At 40.6% G+C, this 24,719-nt stretch overlaps 1 protein-coding gene across 3 annotated transcripts in view; it reads right to left on the bottom strand.

Moving 5' to 3' along the window:
- The window catches only part of ptch1 (patched 1), a 159,338-nt gene that overhangs the window by 111,583 nt on the left and 23,036 nt on the right, over positions 1 to 24,719 (bottom strand). For all 3 annotated transcript variants that reach the window (XM_061928961.1, XM_061928959.1, XM_061928962.1), the window contains exon 2: positions 22,205 to 22,397. In XM_061928961.1, the coding sequence (XP_061784945.1) occupies positions 22,205 to 22,280 (76 nt within the window). In that variant the 5' untranslated portion in view covers positions 22,281 to 22,397. The remainder of the gene's footprint in view (positions 1 to 22,204; positions 22,398 to 24,719) is intronic.

The raw sequence follows: 24,719 nt of genomic DNA, 5'->3' as shown, positions 1-24,719 counted from the left end.
CCACTCCGCTAGCATCACAGCTAACGTTAGCCATGCTGCTACCGCTCTGCTGGGAGCGGGCGTATACATATGTGACGTATAACGTGACAGTATGTGACGTGTGTAAGAAGGTGCGCTTGTCTGTCTGTAAGGAGAGACTGGAAAGAGGAGGAGAGCCTGTAGTGTAATGCCCGCAGCTAAAAGCCACTACGTGAGAACGTATACTCGATATCACGATATAGTCATTTTCTATATCGCACAGAGACAAACCCGCGATATATCGCGTATATCGATATATCGCCCAGCCCTACACCACATCTCTTTCCAATTTTTGCGTGGTTTATTGGATACAATGAAACACAAATTAGCATATAAAGTGAACTTGCTTTCCCACTCTACTGGTAAATATAGAAGCTCTGCGTATATTTAACGCCGGGATGTGGTACAACACTGGCTTGGCACTGTCGTGCGCAAGGGGTTCGGCAGCGGTGGAAATCGACACATTGCCTTGAATGTAACTGAAAGAGTCCGCTAGCATGGTGGTGCCGTTCCGCACCTGTTACGTATCCAGTGGAAATGCGGGCTAAAAACCGGCAGAGGTGTGGACTCGAGTCACATGACTTGGACTCGAGTCAGACTCGAGTCATGAATTTGATGACTTTAGACTTGACTTGACAAAATGTAAAAAGACTTGCAACTCGACTTAGACTTTAACATCAATGACTTGTGACTTCACTTGGACTTGAGCCTTTTGAATTGACATGACTTGACATGACTTGCTACTTTCCCCAAAACCCAAAGATGAAAAAGTTATTCGGGAGCGCTCCGTATTTTTCATTGTGTACTTGTCTATCAGCGTTGCGTGTGTCAGCTGGTGTGCTGTCAGTACAACAGCCAATCAAATTAGATCTACTTTGTTTTCATCACACAGCATTCATCCAATCAAATTGCAGGACAACCAACGAAGAAGACATGTCCAAACCACACGCCAGTGAACAAAAAATGATACCTAAAATAATTTTGTTTGGGTATAAAAATTACGAGGTGGTCAACACAAAACGGTTTGCAGTATGCAACACATGCGGTTCGAAAATTACTGATGGAGAGGCAACAACTTCCAACTTCGTCCGGCATTTGAAGTTGCACAAAGAACGGTAAGTTTTGAATGTAAGATAACGTTTATTGGCTAAGTAACGTGACTTTTATTTGCTGTGTAGTTAAATCAGTGAGGCTGTAAACTCACTGCTAACGTTATAACGTTATTGCAAACACGGGAATCTGTTGCAGTTCACTACCTTATTCATACTTTTTGTTCAGTGATTTTTTTTAAGCAGGGTTACGTTAGTCAATATATCACACGTAACGTTAGACGGCGGTCAGCAGCACCGCGTATTTTAGCCACCTAAAAAAAGACAAAAATAGTAAAATAAAGGTCAGTTAAAATGTATACTATATTATGAATATGTGTACCGTTTTAGCTAGCTTTCTGACATACTGTTGGTTGTTTACCTCAGTGGTCCCCAACCACCGGGCCGCGGCCCGGTACTGGTCCGTGGATCGATTGGTATCGGGCCGCACAACAAATAATTTTTTTTTTTTTCTTTTTTTAATTAAATCAACATAAAAAACACAAGATACACTTACAAGTAGTGCACCAACCCAAAACAACTCTCTCCCCCCTTTTGTTCTGGGCATTGAACATGAAGACTCTTCCTTCACTGTTCCGAGTGGCCATGAGAGTCTTGGCAGTGCCTGCCTCCAGTGCTCCAGTGGAGCGAGTTTTCAGCCATGGTGGCATCATACTACGCCCCCATCGTGCACAAATGACTGACAGACTCTTGGCTAATTTGGTCTTTTGCAAATGCAATGCAGCATAGGGCCCTGACATATAAAAAGTAAAACTTTTTTGTTATGTTCACGTATATGTCATGTTTTTTCAATGTTAACACTTTTGTACAAATAAGTACATTTGCACTTTATTTTTCAATGTGTTTGTTCTGTAAAGGAATGAGTTAATGTTTAAAATGACTGGTTAATAGTGCTATTATAAAGTGCAATTTCTTTCCTGCAATTTAAAATGCACTTGTTTTAATAAATAAATACAGCGTTTGAAAAGCATACACAATCTGTGTTAATATATTAGTCTGTGGTTAAAAGGACTTGAAAGGACTCGAAACTCAAAATGCAGGACTTAGGACTTGACTTGAGACTTTCCAGTCTTGACTTTGGACTTGACTCGGGGCTTGCCTGTCTTGACTCGGGACTTGACTCGGACTTGAGGGCAAAGACTTGAGACTTACTTGTGACTTGCAAAACAATGACTTGGTCCCACCTCTGAAAACCGGCAACTCCAGTTATTATATTATTATATCATTTTGGATATAATGTCACAGCAACACTGTGCCGTAATCCAACCTACAGTGGTACCATGTTTTTGTACACCACACTTTCCTATGATTCGGTTTACGACAAAAATGTTTGCCAAATGATTTCACTAGTTTTTGTATACCTTCTCTGTTATCGTACGGCCAAACAATGCTCATAACAAACTATGTGCCAAAACAAAGAATCCCACGCATTGGTGACTCAGTCTCAGTGCTTTCATTTTTGTGTATGAATGCAAAATAAGACACCATGGGGCCAAATAAAGTTGCACTTTGATAAAGAAGGCGAAACCACTCAAAATTGGTCTCAAAATAATGCGAACAATAATATCATTTATCGGCAAAAATTTGTGAGACAATATATGGTAAATCAAAATGTATTACAGGCCAAGGCCTAGTCAAGATCCTCTGTATGACAGGACAACTCGACTGTTTTTAAGGACCGACAGCACAAAACACTTGTCAAAGTTCATCAATGGGCCATAGTTTTGATTTATACACAATTTCGTTAGAAGCAGAGGTGGGTAGAGTAGCCAAAAATTGTACTCAAGTAAGAGTACTGTTACTTTAGAGATTTATTACTCAAGTAAAAGTAAGGAGTAGTCACCCAAATATTTACTTGAGTAAAAGTAAAAAGTATGTTGTGAAAAAACTACTCAAGTACTGAGTAACTGATGAGTAACCTGTTCGTTTAATGATGACGGCAACAAATAATTCACAAAAACATAAAAATAGCAATGAGCAAATTCAAAGCCAGGAATATCTCTTAAGCAACTAAAAAAAATATATGTATTAAATAATAATACATTAAAATAAAAAAAATGAAGGCAAATTGAGCCACAATAACTTAACAGCACCATAGGCTCAGTAGGCAGAGATTATAAAGGAAAATAACAAGTTAGCCTTTATGCAAATCATAAACTGATAGGTGTGGGCTGCATCTGGGAACCCACTGTGCACTTCTGATTGGTGTTTCAATGCATGCGTGTGTGTGTGTGTGTCTATGAGGCTGCAGTGCGTTAATAAATGTCCCCACACGATGTACATTTGACAGTGATTCATAGCAGGGAAGCTAACATCAGCCTACGGTGACAGCCAAAATATCTACTAACGTTACTTACCGTGATGTGCTTCCTCAAATTTGACGTTGAGTTCATATAAGCTTAAGCTTGTTGCCGCTGAAACTTTATGTGCAGTTCATCATGTGACCGCCTGGCTCTGTTTGATTGGTGAAACGGAGTCAAACGTCACCAGTGACTGCATTTGATTGGTGAAACGGAGTCAAACGTCACCAGTGACTGCATTTGATTGGTGAAACGTAGGCATGCGATAGATCCTACTTTGAAGGTCTGTCTGACAAACCAAAACAAACAAAGCGTGCATTAACAGATCGATAAAAATCAGTAGCGAGTAGCGAGCTGAATGTAGATAAATGGAGCGGAGTAAAAGCAACGTTTCTTCTCTATAAATATACTCAAGTAAAAGTAAAAGTATGTTGCATTAAAACTACTCTTAGAAGTACAATTTATCCCAAAAGTTACTCAAGTAGATGTAACGGAGTAAATGTAGCGCGTACCCACCTCTGGTTAGAAGTGCAGCATAGGCTACATTTTTTATTTGATTAACATTTTTTTTTACATGTTTTTTGTTCTTACATTGAAAATGTAAAATACTGTGGTCTACCCCCCCAAAATAAAAACACTTTGAAAGTTGGTGCATTGATGCAGGTGTGCATACAGCCACAAATATGTGTTGAAAGCCCTCACTGAGAGCCGAGACCCCATCTGACCCAGGGTGAAGCCCACCCCCGCTCCCCTTTACAGAAAAGAAGAGGCTGCAGCACAGAACAGAGAAAAAGGATGCAGCGAGAAAGGTTAGGTTGTGATCAGATATAAAAGTGGTCGTAGTGTATTGCTGTGGCATGCATGTGGCGCCTCCATGTGCGGCGATTCGCCATAAACCCATTCCAACAACCCCCCCCACATACTAACTGCCGGTATTAACATATGTATGGCTCCCCTCGCCCCTGATTATGCTAATCACCTGTCCGGCCTCTGCAGCCCTTGAAATGGGTGTATTTAGCAGTCGGCTGGCTCCCAATGCAGCCTGAGGTGTACATTCACACACTTCTCAATGGGCAGATTCTTCCACGTTGCTGCCTTTATTCAGGTCTCACTCGACTCCCCCTCAACACCCCTCCAAAAAAAAAACTATTCAAGGCCCATGGATTCACCGAGCAGTAGAGGAAGAAAATTCCGCGGTCGGCGTACAATTAGAAATCACTGTGGTGTATCTGACTGAATAATGCAATAATGACAAAATCCTACGCTCAAGCACCATTGGGGAAAACAAATCTTTTTCTCATCACTCGTATCAGCGTCTATCGGGTTCAAGACAGGCGAGCCACGCCTCCGCCCCCCGGCCAAACGAGTGATATCTGATTGGCCGGCAAACCTCGGTGAGAGTAGGCAATCTCCGCCAGCCATCTCGCCATCATTTCCTGGAAAAGATGGTCCCCGTGATTGCAGGTATTCCCATGTGACACATTCCGAAAGTGTGGAGCACGCGGCGTGAAGCAGGAGGAAGCTGAACGGGCGATTGTTTTCATTTTTTCAAGTGTTTTGCGCTCGCATGGCAAGTTGCCATGGTTACCTCAGCCATTGTGAATTTAAGGGTCACTTTGAGTTCACATTCGTGGACCTGTGAAAAATCCTTTACAGCTTTTTCACAAAGGAAACTCAAAAAGAGATGTACCTTAGTGACCTGCACTGCTTGTGTCAGGTTTTGGCTGCAGTTGCCTAGGTAACCCCCTATGGCTAAGTCCACACACAACAGCATTTGAACCATCACCTATGAAGCATTGTTTAACCAATCAGAAGCTTGGAATTTGGGATATGCTCTCCCTGAGATAATCCTGATACCCACTACAACTATGGGAAATACTATACTTTGACTTTCACAAAGTCTAAGTCTAAATCTTTAAAATAATCCCAAACCATAGACATGGTGTCGTTAAGTTAAGTACCAATGATTGTCACACACACTAGGTGTGGTGAAATTTGTCCTCTGCATTTGACCCATCCCCTTGTTCACCCCCTGGGAGGTGAGGGGAGCAGTGGGCAGCAGCGGTGCCGCGGCCGGGAATCATTTTTGGTGATTTAACCCCCAATTCCAACCCTTGATGCTGAGTGCCAAGCAGGGAGGTAATGGGTCCCATTTTTATAGTCTTTGGTATGACTCAGCCGGGGTTTGAACTCACAACCTACCGATCTCAGGGCGGACACTCTAACCACTAGGCCACTGAGTAGGTAGTTAGTCAGTCATCGAGTAAGCTCGCTTGTTAGCCATGGCTACAGCACCGGCAACAACACACTCTTGTTATTGTTATGCTCCGCTCGCGGCGGTTTGATGAGGTCATCAAGCGTCGCCAGTAAACCTCTCATGCAGCAGTCCTGTGTTGTGTGTGGGAGAGGGAAGAGGGGGCAGAGGGGAGGGGAGGGGCAGCTGACTGGGTTTATATCCGTGTTTTACCGGATATGTACCGCTCCGTACAACGGCATTTTAAAAAGTTATTAATTTAACTTTTTGAAACCGATACCGATAATTTCCGATATCACATTTCAAAGCATTTATCGGCCGATAATATCGACAGGCCGATATTATCGGACAGCTCTAGTACAAATATACATTTTCGTCCATATCGCCAAAAAACGCTAGCAGATATCAAAACGCTTCAATTGTATTTGTTTTATTCAGCCCTCATTTAGCAGCTATAAAATTATAAAAGTATATTGCTTAAGAAGAAAAAAAAAAGTGTTTCTTATTTCTGACAGTCCAAATATGTTGACACAAAAATGTGTCCATCGTAGGGCTGGGCAATATATCGATATGCGTGATATATCGCGGGTTTGTCTCTGTGCAATATAGAAAATGACTATATTGTGATATTCGAGTATGCGTTCTCACGCAGTTGCTTTTAGCTGCGGGCATTACACTACAGGCCCTTCCTACTCTTTCCTGTCTCTCCTTCTCACAGACAGCAAGCGCAGCTTCTACACACCTCACATACTGTCACGTCATACGTCACATACGTCTACGCCCTCTCGGAGCAGAGAGGTAGCAGCATGGCTAACGTTAGCTGTGATGCTAGCGGTATTACGAGCGAAAGAAGGTGCGAATCTGGTAACAAATGAAGGAAGAATTAATTCCCCCAAAAAACAGCACAGGGTCCATCGTCTGGCGGTAGTTTGGCTTCAAGTGGGAATATGTCGAATATGTCAAGTGTGGAGCAAAAGCGTTGCTATAAAAAGTAGCATTACTGCTAATATGTAGCATCATTTGAAAAGTCCCCTGCTAGTGAATGAAGAGTGCTCACTCCAATCCAATCCACTTTATTTATGTAGCACATTTAAACAACAAACATGTTTCCAGAGTGCTGCACAACAATATTAAAAACAATATTTACGTACTCCGCACGTCAACATCTCCTTTCGGTGCCACACCTCCACACCATCAAAATGCAGAGGCAAACATTTCCAGATCAACACCGTATGAAAAAAATAGTGATTTTTTTAGTTGTGATTTCCTTCTCTGCATGAAAGTTTAAAAGTAGCATATATTAATGCAGTATGAAGAAGAATGTTTTAATGTAGACACATAGAATCATCATACTACTGTGATTATATGCATCAAGTGTTCATTCAAGGCTAAGGCAAAATATCGAGATATATATCGTGTATCGCGATATGGCCTTAAAATATCACGATATTAAAAAAAGGCCATATCGCCCAGCCCTAGTCCATCGTCTGTCTTCATAGAGCAAGCGCCTTTTTGTGTGTGTGTGTGTGTGTGTGTGTGTGTGTGTATGTGTGTGATATTGTACTTGTGGTAGCTCACAGATTCTATGACGAAGGGGGATGCTGGAGGGCGTCCAAACATTTTATAGAATATGCGTGCATTGCATTGAAAAAGTACAGTTTAGACGGTGCGGTCCAGGCACAAAACACACTGCCGCTACTATGCTCCAGCTCCAAGCACACTCGCCCTCTGCTGTTTGCGGCTTTTCTCCACCCCTCTGGCAGCCAGCGCTGGGAGGGAGGAAAGGGGAAGAGAGAGGGGAAGGAGGGAGGGAAGGAGGGAGGCCAGACCACCCTGCTCTCATGGCAGGCCTGAGTGTTTACATTGCCGTGGCTCACTCTGTAATACATCTGGCATTCTGAGGCCACTCTCTCCAGCCAGGGATGGGGGGGGGGGGTGAAGGAGGAGTAAAAGAGAGAGACCTTTCTGGCAAGGAGGAGGAATACGAGCAAGAGAGGGAGGGTTGAAGGGAGGAGGGTAATTCTCTGCACAGTACTCATGTGCTCGGTCATTCGCAGGCCTCTGCTTTTTGAATAAGAGCGCCTGGAAGAATGCACAATGTAAACAGAGGGGCTCGGAGGCATCTCAGGTTGTCATTTGTGAATAAGTGTGGGTTCACCTTGCACCACACACACACATATACACACACACAAGAAATAAACAGTATTTCACATAATGTACACAAATGAGGTTTGCGTGGGCTGGATTTTTTTTAAAACCATGGCGTCGTCATACAGTGCACCACGCTAAATCCCTCACCAGCTCGTCTGTCCTTTTCATCATGCCGTAAAGTTTAACACAACAACTCTGGAATGCTATTCATACTAGAGTACAGCTTCCTGTCCACTGTTAAGTACTCGTTTGGCATGCAAAACAAATATTTTTCCCTGCGTCCGATCGATAAAAGACGACGTCGCACGCACAAAATAGACGATGGGATGTGTGGCCATGTTTGAGTTCTTGCCGAATCACAGCGGTTGTTAGAAAGGGAGCGTGAATAGAAGAAAATAGCATAGTAAGCCTTGTTTGACTCGACCAAAATTCCAAGTCAGCCCTGTGTGTCCGCGTGCGTGTGTGTGTTTGTGCATCAAGTTGGAGTGCTCTCACGCAAATAAAAAAAGATGGATCCTCCATCCATACATGCAAACCACAGTCTCCCCACAACCCATCATTATCCAAAAGAAAGGATGTCAAGCACAACAACAAAATAACCACTAACTCTTTTGTCAAGTCGGCTCTTAATCGCACGCGATGCAAAACAGATGAGGGAGGAAAAGGCGTTTTTTTCCCTAACGGACTGCATTGTGATGTGGAGATACAAGTCCTTAATAAGAGTAGACATAAGAACCTTTTATTGTTATTAAAAATTGGCAATATGGCCTGAAATATATATTGTAAAATATATTGCAGCCGTTTACGATAACAATACACAATATATTCTTTGGCATGTAAATGATGCTAGAACCATTTCAAATTACTTGTTGCTCCTCCCTTGCCTGCTGATGTATGCAGTAATGTGTAGTGTTAATTTAGATTACCAGATGTTTAGTTGTTGTATTATTCACTCTTTTTGGACCAAGGGTGTTATACTCAAATTTAGCTCAGGTTCCTCATGGAAGAAAATCTACATTCCCAAATTGGGCTGGACTCAATCATGGCATGATAACATAAAAATAAAGACAACTACAATGCTTTTTCTTTGTTTAAAAATAGACCAAGCAAATTCTGAAAATGTACAAGTCATAATGGGTTTTTTTACACTTAGATGTTGCGGTTAACAGTATTCTATTTTCATTTGTCGTTATTTATACTTTCTGAATAAATGATGTGATAATGTTCATCAGTCAAATAGGTGGAATTAAGTCTGGCAGAGATTTAAAATGCTCCCGTAGGTGGTGTTACTTTCTAATCTACCAGATGATGAAATGGATAATAATTACAGGATGTTATTACCGTATTTTTCAAATTATAAGTCGCTCCGGAGTATAAGTCGCACCGGCCGAAAATGCATAATAAAGAAGGAAAAAAACATATATAAGTCGCACTCGAGTGTAAGTCGCATTTTTGGGGGAAATTTATTTGATAAAATCCAACACCAAGAATAGACATTTGAAAGGCAATTTAAAATAAATAAAGAATAGTGAACAACAGGCTGAATAAGTGTACGTTATATGACGCATAAATAACCAACTGAGAACTTGCCTGGTATGTTAACGTAACATATTATGGTAAGAGTCATTCAAATAACTATAACATATAGAACATGTTATACGTTTACCAAACAATCTGTCACTCCTGATCGCTAAATCCGATGAAATCTTCTTCCTTGGTGTCACTTCTAAACAACTCTGCCAACTCCAAAAGGTAGACAATGCGCCGCTTCCTCTTGCCGTTTTCTGCTGCATATTTCACTACGTCCAGTTTGTAATCTGCAGTATATGATTTCCTTTTCGGTGTCATTTTTGTTCAGCCCTACTCAGTTTTTATAAGTTACCGCCAATGTTGAAATTGATCCATTTTCATAGGTACGGACGTAATAGCAGGTAGCATCTTTTTTTTCACAATGCACTTCTCCCATGACCCACAATGCACTTCTGCCATGACCCGCCCCCGCCGAATTTTTATTGGTTGACGTGTGTGTGACGATTGCTGATATACGCCTAGTCTCTTACGTGAATGAGCTAAATAATATTATTTGATATTTTACGGTAATGTGTTAATAAGTTCACACATAAGTCGCTCCAGAGTATAAGTCGCACCCCAGGCCAAACTATGAAAAAAACTGCGACTTATAATCCGAAAAATACGGTAATGTATTTTACTCAGTTTACTCAACTGATCTACTAACATCACATGGTTTATTCTGTACATATGTAGCATCATCTACAACAAAACTTGTGAATTTGGACTAATTCTATTAATCGCACATGAAGTTAGAAGAGGATACATATCATTTCAGTATATTTATGTGCACCCAGAAAATGTGTCCCCACTAAGTACAGTACAACATGAAATATACAGATTATCAAAAGCATTTATTTGGGTATAATTGTCACAGGTTACATTAACAACAACATATTTGACAATCAAGGCATGAACGTAACAATCCACATGTTGTATATTATCACTGATAAGCAGCGTAAGTACGTAATCAAGGGACTGTACCAAGATAAGTTCTCTGTTCCAAAGGCTCAATACTTGGAAAAAATAAATAAAATTGGTGGAATTGATCCATATGAGCACATCCAATTGACAAGAGATTTGAGTAAGCTGCCGCACTTGTCGAAGACATACTTGTCCTCTATGTCGTCAACGGAGTCAGTTTTTATACAGGCAAAGAATTTCGGAATGCAAATCGTTAAAGGGGAACATTATCACCAGACCTATGTAAGCGTCAATATATACCTTGATGTTGCAGAAAATAGACCATATTTTTTTAACCGATTTCCGAACTCTAAATGGGTGAATTTTGGCAAATTAAACGCCTTTCTATTATTCGCTCTTGGAGCGATGACGTCACACTGGGAACTGATTTTTAATGGTTTTAACCCTTCTGAAATTGTGATAATGTTCCCCTTTAAAGAGTCTCCTTTAAAACATACCCTGTATCGTTAAAGTTTTGACCAGATGGTAAGAGTTTTACCCTAGAACAGATTAAGGGCTGCTATGCTATTTAGTATTTAGCAATGCATAGCACACAGTGAAGCTCTCTTAAAACTAAATTCGATGTACTCAGATTTCATAGAATAAATATTGATACAGCAAAAAACAAGAAGTGGGATACACACACACACTTACATGCAGGAGACAAACAATGATTGGGTGACAGCTGCACCCTGGACCCCCCTTCAAACCGTCATCCACCCTCTTTCCCCTCTGCTGCGAGTCTTCACTCTGCACCCAGGCCACAGGGTGAGTATCAGGTGAGGTTTTAAATAGCGGGGGCCTCTACGAAATGACCTCAGGATCCCAGGAGTCCACCCCTGTGGCCCCTGGCCTCGACACTATGCCCCCACCTCCCAATTGCACTCTGGTAGTGGGGCGCCTCCCTCCCTTCAAGTGTGCAGCTTTAAAAATTACAATCCATTGCAACATGCCCTTGTGCAGACCATGAAGTTGTAGGTCACATAGATTGAAATGAACTCTGCTTGTGAGTTCTTGGTTCTTTGGCTTTTTTCATAACATTGATTCCACAAAAATAAGAATTTGTATCCTGAAGAGACTGTCATCATTGGGTTAAAGAGACTTTAAAGTCTAGGCAGTACAATCATTAGTCGTTCATGTGAGCCACGAGCTATTATCCCTTTATTCTTGTATTATCTTGAGGGCTGCTACAATTAACCGATTAAATTGATTACTTCGATTCGAAAAAAGCTTCATTATATATTATTTTACTCCGATAAATCGGTTAACTCACGTAACGAATACAATTGATAAAATCCCTACCCCATGGATTGCCCGGAACTTTAATAAATACGTGGACCATACTTGCCAACCCTCCCGATTTTTCCGGGAGACTCCCGGATTTCAGTGCCTCTCCCGAAAATCTCCCGGGACAACCATTCTCCCGAATTTCTCCCGATTTCCAGCCGGACTTAAGGCACGCCCCCTCCAGGTCCGTGCGGACCTGAGTGAGGACAGCCTGTCGTCACGTCCGCTTTTCCTTCATATAAACAGCGTGCCGGCCCAGTCACGTTATAACATCTACGGCTTTTGGAGAGTGCACAACTGCACACACAACAAGAAGGAGACGAAGCAGAAGAACGAAGAAGAGACAGTCATGGCGACGACAAGTGACAGAGAATAGAACGAGGATGGACAATTCAACCCTAAACTCACTCCTTTCCTGCAAATTAAATTTCACAGATGCTGCCCATACCTATGCTCCTTCAAAGGCTGTGCTACTGGCTGCAAAGCATTGCATTTTCAAATACAACAATGAGTAGAGGAATGTTATGTGTGTGTATATGTGTAAATAAATGAACACTGAAATTCAAATATTTCTTTTAAATATATATATATATATATAAAATAAAATACATATATGTATATATGTATATATATATATATAGCTAGAATTCACTGAAAGTCAAGTATTTATTTTATTTATATATATATATATATGTATATATATATATATAAGAAATACTTGAATTTCAGTGAATTCTAGTTATAAATATACTCCTCCTCCCTTAACCCCACCCCCGCCCACCTCAACCCCCGCCAAATCTCCAGAATTCGGAGGTCTCAAGGTTGGCAAGTATGACGCGCACATAGTTTCCGCACGACCACTGTAATAGAGCACACATGAGAGCGGTGGTTTGTGGGTACAGTGATCTGGGGGTGGAAAACCACAAAGCTTGCGTATTTCTTTAAATTAATGCACTCATTTTAAAAGTACATTTTCAATGCTGATGATGTGCATTTATCAAGAAAAAATTGTTTTTAACTTTTCTATACTATGCATTGAGGCTTAAAAAAAGTGTTTCATTAGTTTACATTATTAATCGAACAAACTACAATAGTTTCCGAACTATAGAGCGCACCGGTTTATAAGCCGCACCCACTAAATCTTAGATGAAAAAATATTTTTCCATTTATTAGTCGCATTAGTCGCAGATATGTGCGTAGTGAAATTAGTTATTCAAACAGAAATAATTTGTAAATGTCCATTTACCTTAATTGTTTCCAAACGGTGCATGTAACTAGGCAGTCAAACGGCAGGCTGATTATACAAAACAGTCATCGTCATGGAAACACTAGCTGTGGAAGCGAGCTCTCCAATCAGCTAAACAGACTCAATAACTCAACAATGACATCTTGGTGAACTTACTGAAGAATTTGTGAAACTGAAACAATACAAAGAGAATGCCATTGCAAGTTACTAATGCTAATGACGCTAACTTCATTACATTACAATAGCACGTACAAATATGCATGAACACACTCTTACAGACATGACACCTTGGACGGTTTAGTAAGTATGAATTGTTTCAGTTAAATAGTCAAATTTACAAACGTTGCTTGCAGTGATGAATGAAGAATCCTTTCGAGCAGCAACACTGTGGACAGTTTTTCTTCCGGTTCAGTGCACTTAAACAGGAAGTACATTTTCAATCCGCAACACTTGCAGTGAGCGAACTTGTCCACAGCACAAACAATAACACACCATACCAGTGTGTCTGCTTGTTTTCAATGAAAACTATTAAACACTAATCATTACGGCCGTTAGCAAAGGAAAATCATAAATCAGCCCCACCGTTTTATATGCCGCAGGGTGCAAAGCGTAGGAAAAAGGTAACGGCTTATAATCCAGAATTTACGGTAATCAATAAATGATTTGATTTGTAAAATAATCGATAGCTGCAGCCCTAATTATCTCACAACAACGGTTGACTTTAATAAAATTAAAAAAAAGTAAAATATTTTTGTGTGTGTGTGTGTGATGTATATAAGTACTTATTGAGCACATTTAACAATACCATGATAATAATGATAATCCTGAAAATGTTTGGTCACAATAACAAATACAAAATCCAACTCCTCATTCATCGTAAAACTAAAGAAGGTGTTGTAACACAGAAGGCTTCAGGGGAAGCACTGCAGCTTGAGAACAATAAAGAAAGACGATGGGGTTTTACCCGCAACACTAAATTGGCCGTAGTGTGTGAATGTGAGTGTGAATGTTGTCTATCTGTGTTGGCCCCGTGATGAGGTGGCGACTTGTCCAGGGTGTACCCCGCCTTCCGCCCAAGTGCAGCTGGGATGGGCTCCAACCCACCCACGATCCCGAGAGGGACAAGCGGTAGAAAATGGATGGATGCCAATATACTTGTGGCGGAGGCAGCGTGGCTAGGGGCATGGTCAACATGACATCATCGCATAATTTTCATAATTAGTGATGATGCATATATCTTCTTTAAAAAGGCTATAAAAAATGTTGTGCATACATTTAAGAATAAATCAGTGTTATCAGTAATTAGTAGGGGTGTAACGGTACACAAAAATTTCGGTTCGGTACGTACCTCGGTTTAGAGGTCACGCTTCGGTTCATTTTCGGTACAGTAAGAAAACAACACAATATACATATTTTGGTTAGTTATTTACCAAATTTGTAAACAATGGCTTAATCCTTTTAACATTGGGAACACTATAACAATCCTGCCAACGTTAATCAACATTAAACTGCCTCAAGTTGTTGCTCAGATTAAATAAAATCACAAAACTTTTCTTCCACATAAAAAGTGCAACATTAAACAGTTTCAAGTCAACTCATCATGCTTAATTTATTACAGCATTTGGGAAGCCTGTAATTGATTTTTATTATGTAGATGTTATATTTTTATCAACATGTGATAGCAGGGACCCTGCCATTCAAAACTAGTCTGCTCCATTACTAATGATTAATGTAACTATAGCTGAAAAAATAGTACAATATCAATAGGAGAGACTATTCATCCCTGAACGCCATGGAGTTCATGTAGGCTTAATGATGCAGTTACATTATTATATCAACTATCAGAGACATAAACTCTTCATTTAACATAATGTCCTTTTTTGCGGCTTTAACATAGCTCAATCAACACAGAAAAAGTAAAGTGAAATAACAGACAGACAGGGCTTTGCTGTCCGTAACACACACACACACACACACGCGCGCACTCACACACACGCACACCGCAAAATGAGCTAACGTTACGCTAAAAGCGAATTAGCCTTCACCTCAAGCCAGGACTGCGAGCGAGCTGAAGCTGCCGTTTATGTTTCTAGAACGTCAACTCATAGTGATGTTACTAGTAGTTGACTGGGAGGTGTTTATTATAATTTGGGGAGAGTCCGCTGCCTGATGATTACCTGCTAAACGCTAAGCACTGACTACATGCGCTCTGAATACGCACTGCTGATTGGCTGTTACCGCTCTGAATACACACTGCTGATTGGCTGTTACCGCTCTGAATACGCGCTGCTCATTGGCTGTTACCGCGCTGTTTGTAACCAATCAGATGGTTGTGTGGGTGGGACAATGCTGGGTGCTGTGTAGAGTACTGACAGACAGGCAGAAGGAAACGGAGCAGCTTGTTAAGACTTTAGCTTAGGCGGATACTTTATATGTTTGTGTGGAAACTCGTTCGGTACACCTCCGAACCGAACCGAACCCCCCGTACCGAAACGGTTCAATACAAATACACGTACCGTTACACCCCTAGTAATTAGTATTGACATATATTTTTTGTCATATTATATTATTTTGCTCTTTTTTTTTTTTAATGATTATTTAAAGTTGTAATTATGTAACATCATTTTGGCTGTACATTAATACAAGTTTTACGATGGTGATGGTTTGACCCTGGAATAGATGAATCCAATTTCTATTAGTTCCTAAGGAAATTGCTGGGTTGCACGTGACGTCATGTCTGGATGCTGTCGTCTTGGATACGAGCACATGGAGGTCAAACGCAGCAAAATTCTCGCTAGAGGTCAATTGAAAGCAGAGGCCACACATGCACGGTTCTTGCATGTGTAAGCTAAAGCTACATGCTAACCAGAGCTTCAACTCAAAGCTCCGGCGTAACTTGGAAATTCTCCCCAGCCTGAACCATGTCCTCGGCCGTCCTTTGCAGCAACAACATTTGAGGGCCCGTCTTAGAGGAAGGCTAATGTTTATGTGATACAGTTTTAATTAGATGCAGGTGGTGCGGCTATTTACTTTACAATTTGGCCTGTGTTTGCCTGCACCTAGAATGCTGAGAGATGGCTCTATTTTCCACTTTGCAGCCGGGTGGGGCTCTTTAAAAAACAAAAACAAAACAAAAACGTGGGGGTTTTATTCTTTATTCCCCCCTGGTCCAGACATCATCATTAATACGGCTTAAAAGTGGATAATCATGAAATCCTCATGACTCATCTGCAACTTGAATCTTTGAGAGACGAGCATAAACGAGTCAGTTGGAGGTCGGGCGGGATGGGGGGGGGTGGTTTTCAAAACAACAATACTACAACTTCCTGTTCTGGCAAATTATTTCCTGTGAGTGCCGCAGTTGGCATAAACATGGCATTTATCCACGCAGGGAAAGATCCTGAGCATAATATTTAGCAAAAGCAGCCTGTGGGGTTTGACAAGTTCACCTCTTTGTATAAGCAAGCCTCTCGGTCCACATCGCTCTCTGTCTCTTTGTCTAATAAACACAACTTCCTGTGTCAGAGTGTTTATCAACTCTGCTGAGCGAGCACCCTGACGAGTGGAGACCATCCGGGTGAAAGGGGGGCAGCGTAAGGCCTCGTAGTTCCGAGGCGGGTGCAAGTGTGTCCACGGGGCCCACACAGCTTCCCAGGCGGGGTCGATCACGGGTCGGTTGCGGAGGGCAGCTCCAAATGAAACATAAACAGCCGCTCCGTCCCGCTCATTCCCTCTTCTCTTTCCTCGAGGACGACGGGGCCAGTACACCTCCTCCCACCTATCATCATCACCACCACCACACTAATGCACGGCGTTCCACAGTCCAGGCAGAACTAATCTATCCCTCAGCTGTGTAGTCTAATCAAAACAAACACATCTCTCCCCAATAACATCTGGAACCCCTCACATACAGGACCTAGGAAACCACTGAGGCCTGGGCTTTGTGTGTGCGAGTTTGTGTGTGTGTGTGTGTGTGTGTGTGTGTGTGTGTGTGTGTGTGTGTGTGTGTGTGTGTGTGTGTGTGTGTGTGTGAACAGGTCAGACAGTAAAAGTTGATGCTATAGACAACGAGCTGTAAGTTTAATGTATCTGACCATGCTCAACAAACCAAAACAATTTAATCTAATAACAACAGTGTGGTTTTGGACATATATTTACAAAACAACAGTGTTTTGCAGGCTGGGTAATGTTTGCTGTGGTCTGGGACAACATCAGAAATGCAGCCAAGATTACATACAGATAATGTGTCATGAGACATGCAAATATAAATTAAATACACAGAGGACACAAGTAAAGGGAAATTAAAATGAGCTCAGAAATACCTACGAACGAGGCATAATGATGCAATATGTACATACAGCTAGCCTACATAGCATGATAGCATTGATTAGCTTGCAGTCATGCAGTGACCAAATATGCCAGATTGGCACTCCACACAAGTCAATACCATCAACAAAAGCCACCTTTGTGCATTCACGTACAGTATAAAACATTTGGTGGACAAAACCAGACAAAGGAGTGGCATAAAACACCTCTTTCTGTGGCAGCGTCGGAGAAAGTTGTACATGTAAACAAACTATGGTGAGGTCAAGGACCACCAAAATTTGAAGGACAAAACGGCGCTCGCCAAATACTCTCATTAGTGAAGCATGTTTAATATAAACAGTGGGATTTCTAACAATTAGGAGGGTTTGTGTCATGTTTGTCCTCCGACAGAAACCATATTAAAACCAACAAAAAAAAATGTCCCCTAATCTTTTGGAGCCACTAGGGCATCGCTAAAGAGCCGCGGGTTGCAGACCCCTGGTATAGGCGATATGCAATACAATATGGCCAACGACAAAACTTTTAATACAATTAGTACATTGTGATAATGCATGGTCATGACACATTCTAGCCGTGTCCTGCCAATTTGACAGTGACAAGCGAACAACAGTGTCCTCAAAACAATGTAATGTCGGATCTTTGCTCGCAGCTAACGTCCCTCCACAGTGCGAGTACCTATACATCGCATTCACGGCGGCAAATAAACTAAGTTTCTTACAAGAATCATTATCATTGGAGCTAAACATGCTGCACTACATGCCTTAAGGATGATACAAGAAACCTTCGCTTAGCCAGAGTTCTTGAATGTAAACAGGGGTGGGCGGATTGACAGTAACGATACCATTTATAGTGGCTTCAGTGATGAGATAAATATGCTTTATTATCACAAAATTCTAAATATATATTTTTTGTGACTATTATTGTTTACAAACTTGGAAATACATACTTGCACACAGGAGAACTTTAAGGGCAAAAACCAAAGGATTCAAATCAGAGCCAATAGTAGTTTTTGCGTATGTTTGCTTTATTTTGTTCAAAATATTGCATGTAATAAAAAGTACTAAGTAAATAATCCTGTGTTTTTCTCTGATTATTATTGTGATAAAACATTTAATAGTTCAATAATCTTGAAACTTTGAAGTATCAGTATCAGTATCAGCATTGGTATGCCCAATACTGCCCCTGTAATTACTTAGTATTGGATCGATACCCTAATGTGTACCGTATTTTTCGGACTATAAGTCGCTCCGGAGTATAAGTCGCACCGGCCGAAAAAACATATATAAGTCGCACTGGAGTATAAGTCCCAATTTTTGGGGAAATTTATTTGATAAAACCCAACACCAAGAATAGACATTTGAAAGGCAATTTAAAATAAATAAAGAATAGTGAACAACAGGCTGAATAAGTGTACGTTATATGACGCATAAATAACCAACTGAGAACGTGCCTGGTATGTTAACGTAACATATTATGGTAAGAGTCATTCAAATAACTATAACATATAGAACATGCTATACGCTTACCAAACAATCTGTCACTCCTAATCGCTAAATCCCATGAAATCTTATACGTCTAGTCTCTTACGTGAATGAGCTAAATAATATTATTTGATATTTTACGGTAATGTGTTAATAATTTCACACATAAGTCGCTCCTGAGTATAAGTCGCACCCCCGGCCAAACTATGAGTCGTCACATCATGTAATTGCTGGTTTACGAGCAGGGGAGCATGTTCGGCAGCGCACAATCACAGAGTACTTACAAGCAGACACAGTGTGTAGACAGAAAAGGGAGAACGGACGCATTTTGGCTTAAAAACTAACGATAAAGGTGAAGTTACAACACTGAAACGCCCTCAGGAAGAGGTGCTTTAGGACATGGCTCGCTACCTAGCAGCAAACGTCTATCCGCAGTTGGCAGTGTTTTAGCTACTTCTAAATCACTAATCCTCGCCTTCATGGCGACAAATAAAGTACGTTTCTTACAAGTATCATCCCTGCAGGACGAGGAATAACTAAACATGCTTCACTACACACCATAGCTCACCGGCGTCAAAATGTAAACAAACGCCATTGGTGGATCTACACCTAACATCCACTGTAATGATACCAAGTCCAGGAACGTATCCAGTTGATACTACTATGATTACGTCAACATTTTGTGGCATCACAACATCGTCTTCCGTTTTTTAAATATTTATATTATGTTTATAAACTCAGGAAATATGTCCCTGGACACATGAGTAACGACTTGGTAGTTTGATACCCAAATTTGTGGTATCATCCAAAACTAATATAAAGCATCCAAACAACAGAAGAATAAGTGATTATTACATTTTAACAGAAGTGTAGATAGAACATGGTAAACGAGAAAGTAAGCAGATATTAACAGTAAATGAAGAAGTAGATTAATAATTCATTTTCTACCACTTGTCCTTAATAATTTTGACAATTAATAGAATGGAAAATGACAATATGTTACTACATACGTCAGCAGACTAAATTAGGAGCCTTTGTTTGCTTACTTACTACTAAAAGACAAGTTGTCTTGTATGTTCACTGTTTTATTTAAGACAAACTTGCAATAAGAAACATATGTTTAATGTCCCGTAAGCTGTTTTGTTAAAATAAAGCCAATAATGCAATTTTTGTGGCTCCCCTTTATTTAGACAAGTACCGAAAAGTATCTAAATAATGTTGGTAGCGGTACCAAAATATTGGTATCGGGACAACACTACATTACACTCGCATTTTGACAGCAAGGGATAGCTATCATTTGCATTAGCACGCCGTTTTTTTCTTTCATGACGGTAAGAAAACAAAATTTCAAAAATGGTCGTCTTAGCTCAACTTTTCTCAAAAATGCAGCAAACAAATGAAGGAGATGGTAGACTTGTCTTACGTTTGGTGTTCATAAACAGGCTCTAGTGACACGTCATTGTAAGTACATCATTAAGAAATCAGTTTTGCATAACGGGTAGGGCTGCAACAACTAATCGATTAAATCGATTAAAATCGATTAAAATCGATTATAAAAATAGTTGCCGATTAATTTAGTCATCGATTCGTTGGAACTATGCTATGCGCGGAGGCTTTAAAAAAAATAAAAAAAAAAGTACAAAAACAGTACAAAACAGGGCCAGGGCGGCACTGAGGCTACGTCTCATGAGGTGGCGTAAGCTAGCCAATGATGTGTCATGTGCAGCTCACGTGACGACGCCATCTCCTTTGCTGGAAACATTCGAAAAATGGCACAGGAAAACAGTACGGATAGTTTAGCGGAGAAACATCTTGAGGTTATTGCTTCAATGGAGAAAAGTGTACGTCAAAAGTGTGGGAACACTTTACTTTAATGACTTCAAAGAAGACCGTTTCCTGCAAAATGGCACGGAAGTACAACATTGCTTCAGGAGCACCTGAAAAGTAAACATGTTGGAGCCATGGATGAAAGGAACTCACGGTACGTAACTTTTTAAGTCCATAGTGGCAACAGGCATTCATGAGTTCAGCTTTTTTTGTGAGTAACGTTAACGTTATGCCTTTGTTACAACACGGGGCTGATAATGTGTCTCCGGCATATTTGACTCCGTTTTGAGAGACAAAACGCACGGTTACCAATTTCGAAAAAAACGTAACCGACAGAAATATCTCAGGTTGGTTTCATAATGGATCAATGTAGCCGGGCCCGATAAAGCTATATAAATATATTTAGATTTTAGTGACGCTTTAGTAAAACTAAACGTTATGAGTGTGCTGGAATATTTCATGCTATTATTCAGAGGCAGCCTAAAATTAATCCTTTATTATTCACAACAGAAACGTGTACAATATCTGATCCAGTTCTGATCTGATGAGTTACATTTCTGTGTTATTATTGCTGTATGCTGCACCCAAAATGTCCAGAACATGGTGCCAGTATGCTGGGTTTTTTTTCAATAAAATACTGGAGAGGATAGAAATGTAGTTTGCCTCTTTTATCCGATTAATAATCGATTAATCGAAGTAATAATCGACAGATTAATCGATTATCAAATGAATCGTTAGTTGCAGCTCTAATAACGGGAGAAAGTTTTGTTCCCATTTCGATCAAAAAAGTTGTATAGACACAAGCCTGCACAGCAGTGACTACATTATCCTTACTTGTCTTATTCAAATTAGTGACCAATGTGACATATTGAGCCAACCTGGCGCACAAATGGACCTCACACCAAAACAAGGCAACTACAAATGCAAATAGTCAGTATATATTGACTGAAAAAAATAAATACATCAGCTCTTCCATTCATGAATCCGCCAGACGACAGTGCTGGAATGTGGATCAAAGGAAAGAAAGAAAGAAAAAAGCACAGCCGCTGTGACCCCCCCCCCTCTTCTCTTCTCTCCAGCACCACCGCCACCGAAGCGCAGCCCCTCTTTTTCTTATCCTTTCTTTCATTCTGTATATTTTCCTCCTGAAGCAACAACAAGCAAGAAGGTTTACAATTCTCCTCACAAACACAAGTTCCTGTCTTCACTCTGTGTCTCTTTCTCTCTCTCGCTTTCTTCCTCCTCCCTCCCCTTGCAGCCGGAGGCAAATCTTTTTTGGAAAGTTGAGAGCTGTCCAAAACGGAGACCACACACACAGTCTGTGAGCATTCAACTGCTGGGGGCATGCGCGCACACACACACGCACACCCACACACACGCACACACACACACACACACACGCACACACACACAAAATGGCGGCTTTGGCAAAGCAGGAAAAAAAAAAATCCTCTACCCCCCCAAAAGCTGCTTATGAACTTAATTACAACTTTGCTTTATGGTACATTTTGGTTGGAGACACTGAAAAGTAAGTTCTGACGAGTCCATTTAGTCAGTGTGTTGTCTTGGACACTTGCCAGAAGACAAACAACTGCACTTATTTAAAAGTGCCTTTGTTTGGCACATTCCTCCACAGCCATGCAAAGAAAACACAACGAACAAGAGAGTCTTACCTTCTACCCATAGTTTCTCCACATCCGTCTCCAAATTAGCCGCTCGTAGGCCCACCGCGAAAGCGCCGAAAATCATGAGGCCCACCACTAAAAACTTTCCACAGTTCTTTTGTATGTAACAGCCCAGCCTGAATAAAAGTCTCTGGAACTTTGCTCTCAGCCATAGCGGCGCTTTCCTCCCGGTCGCCTTCCCCTAAAGACAAACACACAGCACAGAAGTTGCATTTATAATCTGGTTCCACTTAGTGATGAAGATGCACTTACCTGTGCAGGTGAGGTTGAGTTTGTCATTGGAGCACACATGCCTTAGAACAGGGGTGTCAAACTCATTTTATATCGGGGGCCACATGGAGAAAAATCTACTCCCAAGTGGGCCGAACTGGTAAAATCACGGCACGATAACTTAAAAATAAAGACAACTTCAGATTGTTTTCTTTGTTTAAAAATACAACGAGCACATTCTGAAAATGTACAAATCATAATGTTGTTTTTTATACACTTACATGTTGCGCGGTTAATAGTATTCTATCTTTATTTGTCGTTATTTATACTTTCTGAATAAATTATGTGATGATGTTCATCAGTCAACTCAATGGTGTTAATTTTCAATCTATCAAGATAAAAAACTAATATCAAAATCAAATTACAGGATGTTATTTATGTAGTTTGCTCATTTTCCTCGACTGGTGCACTAACATTATATGGTTAATATTTTGTACATATGTAGCATCATCTGCAAAGATACAATGAATTGCTATTGCGACATCCAGTGGACACATTTAGAACAGCAGTTTCTTTCATTCAAAAATTTCGGCTCATTTTTATACTTAGCTAACTCATCCCGCGGGCCGGTTAAACCTGTTCGCGGGTCTAATCCGGCCCGCGGGCCGTACGTTTGACACTCCTGCCTTAGAATCAATGGTATCTCTTTATTAGGAACCATAGGTTGCTAATAAAGAGATGCAATGATGCAAATATGTAAATATTACGATATATATAAATGATGCAAATATGTAAATATTACGTATGTATGTTATATTTTATATTGCTGTATTTAGTCTATTTATACCTGCATTGTCCTTTCCATCCTTACACTTTCCATCCTTTGTAACTGACATACTTTAATGATCCACAAGGGAAATTGTTCCACACAGTAGCTCAGTTAAAAAGGATGGAAAGTGCAAGGATGGAAAGGATAATGCAGGTATAAAGTAGACTAAAAATGTACCGTAGTAGCAATATAAAATATTACAGATGTAATATTTACATATTATATATACAGTATATGATGTATACTGATATATTATATTATATTTTTATATAATATATACAATATATAACAATTACCATGTACAATATTACAGTATATGTAACAGCTGCAGCATAAAACAGAGAGTAGATCCAGCAGAAAATATACATTATAAACAAAGAGAGGTAGCTAACATAGAAGCGGTCAGGTAATAGACAGATATCATCTATTGCTATATGGCGAGTGATTATACAACTGGATGGAGTGCGGAATGAAGGAGTTCTTGAATCGAATGTCCATATAATAGCAAATGGTCTGAGACATTATTCTATTTGGCCTGCAAAAGGCTTGAAATACTGTGCGTCAATAAAGCACTTTCATGCAAAATATACCATATCTGTCAAACTTTAATATTATCTGATCATGTAACAAGATTTATTCCAAGCATTTTTTTTTGTTTGACTTAAATATCTGCTTGTCGCCTGGACTTACAATTTCAAACAAACACAACTGCCAATGAAAATTGTGTAACGAGGCTATGATACGTTTACATTCATATATATTCACTGTTACAAACGGCCCTATCAGGGCAGCCATAATTGCAATGTGTCCCTCAATAAAAACGAGTTTGCCACCCCTCATGTAGAATCGATGCCAGGGCTATTCAACTGGCGGCCCGCGGTCCAGATCTTTGACAAGCTGTTGTATCGTGTAACGCAGTATGTTAGCGGGTACAGCGGCCGTCCAGAAATTTCTGGGTTCCTGGTACGATTCTAGCTTCTGCCACCCTAGTCACTGCCATTGTGCCCTTAGGCATGACAGGGAGGCTTCACCAACCGAGAAGCCAAACCACGATGAGCCAGATACGGTCCCCGGGCGCTACACTACGGCTGCCTACTGCTCCTCAAAAGAGGATAGGTCAAATTTCCGGTTCGATTCCGGTACTTCTTTGGCCAAATCCCGCCGGTCTTATCAGGCACCGATTCACGTACGATTCATCAGTGCCATGTTACAGCACCTGGTTTGAGTGTGACATACCTAGAGATCAGAGGTGGGTAGTAACGCGCTCCATTTACTCCGTTACATCTACTTGAGTAACTTTTGGGATAAATTGTACTTCTAAGAGTAGTTTTAATGCAACATACTTTTACTTTTACTTGAGTATATTTATAGAGAAGAAACGCTACTTTTACTCCGCTACTTTAATCTACATTCAGCTCGCTACTCGCTACTAATTTTTATCGATCTGTTAATGCACGCTTTGTT

The sequence above is a fragment of the Nerophis lumbriciformis genome, linkage group LG33 (genome assembly GCF_033978685.3).
Source record: "Nerophis lumbriciformis linkage group LG33, RoL_Nlum_v2.1, whole genome shotgun sequence".
Taxonomy (NCBI): Eukaryota; Metazoa; Chordata; class Actinopteri; order Syngnathiformes; family Syngnathidae; genus Nerophis; species Nerophis lumbriciformis.
Note: the sequence above shows the minus strand (reverse complement) of the source record. Positions and strands in the feature narration are given on the sequence as shown.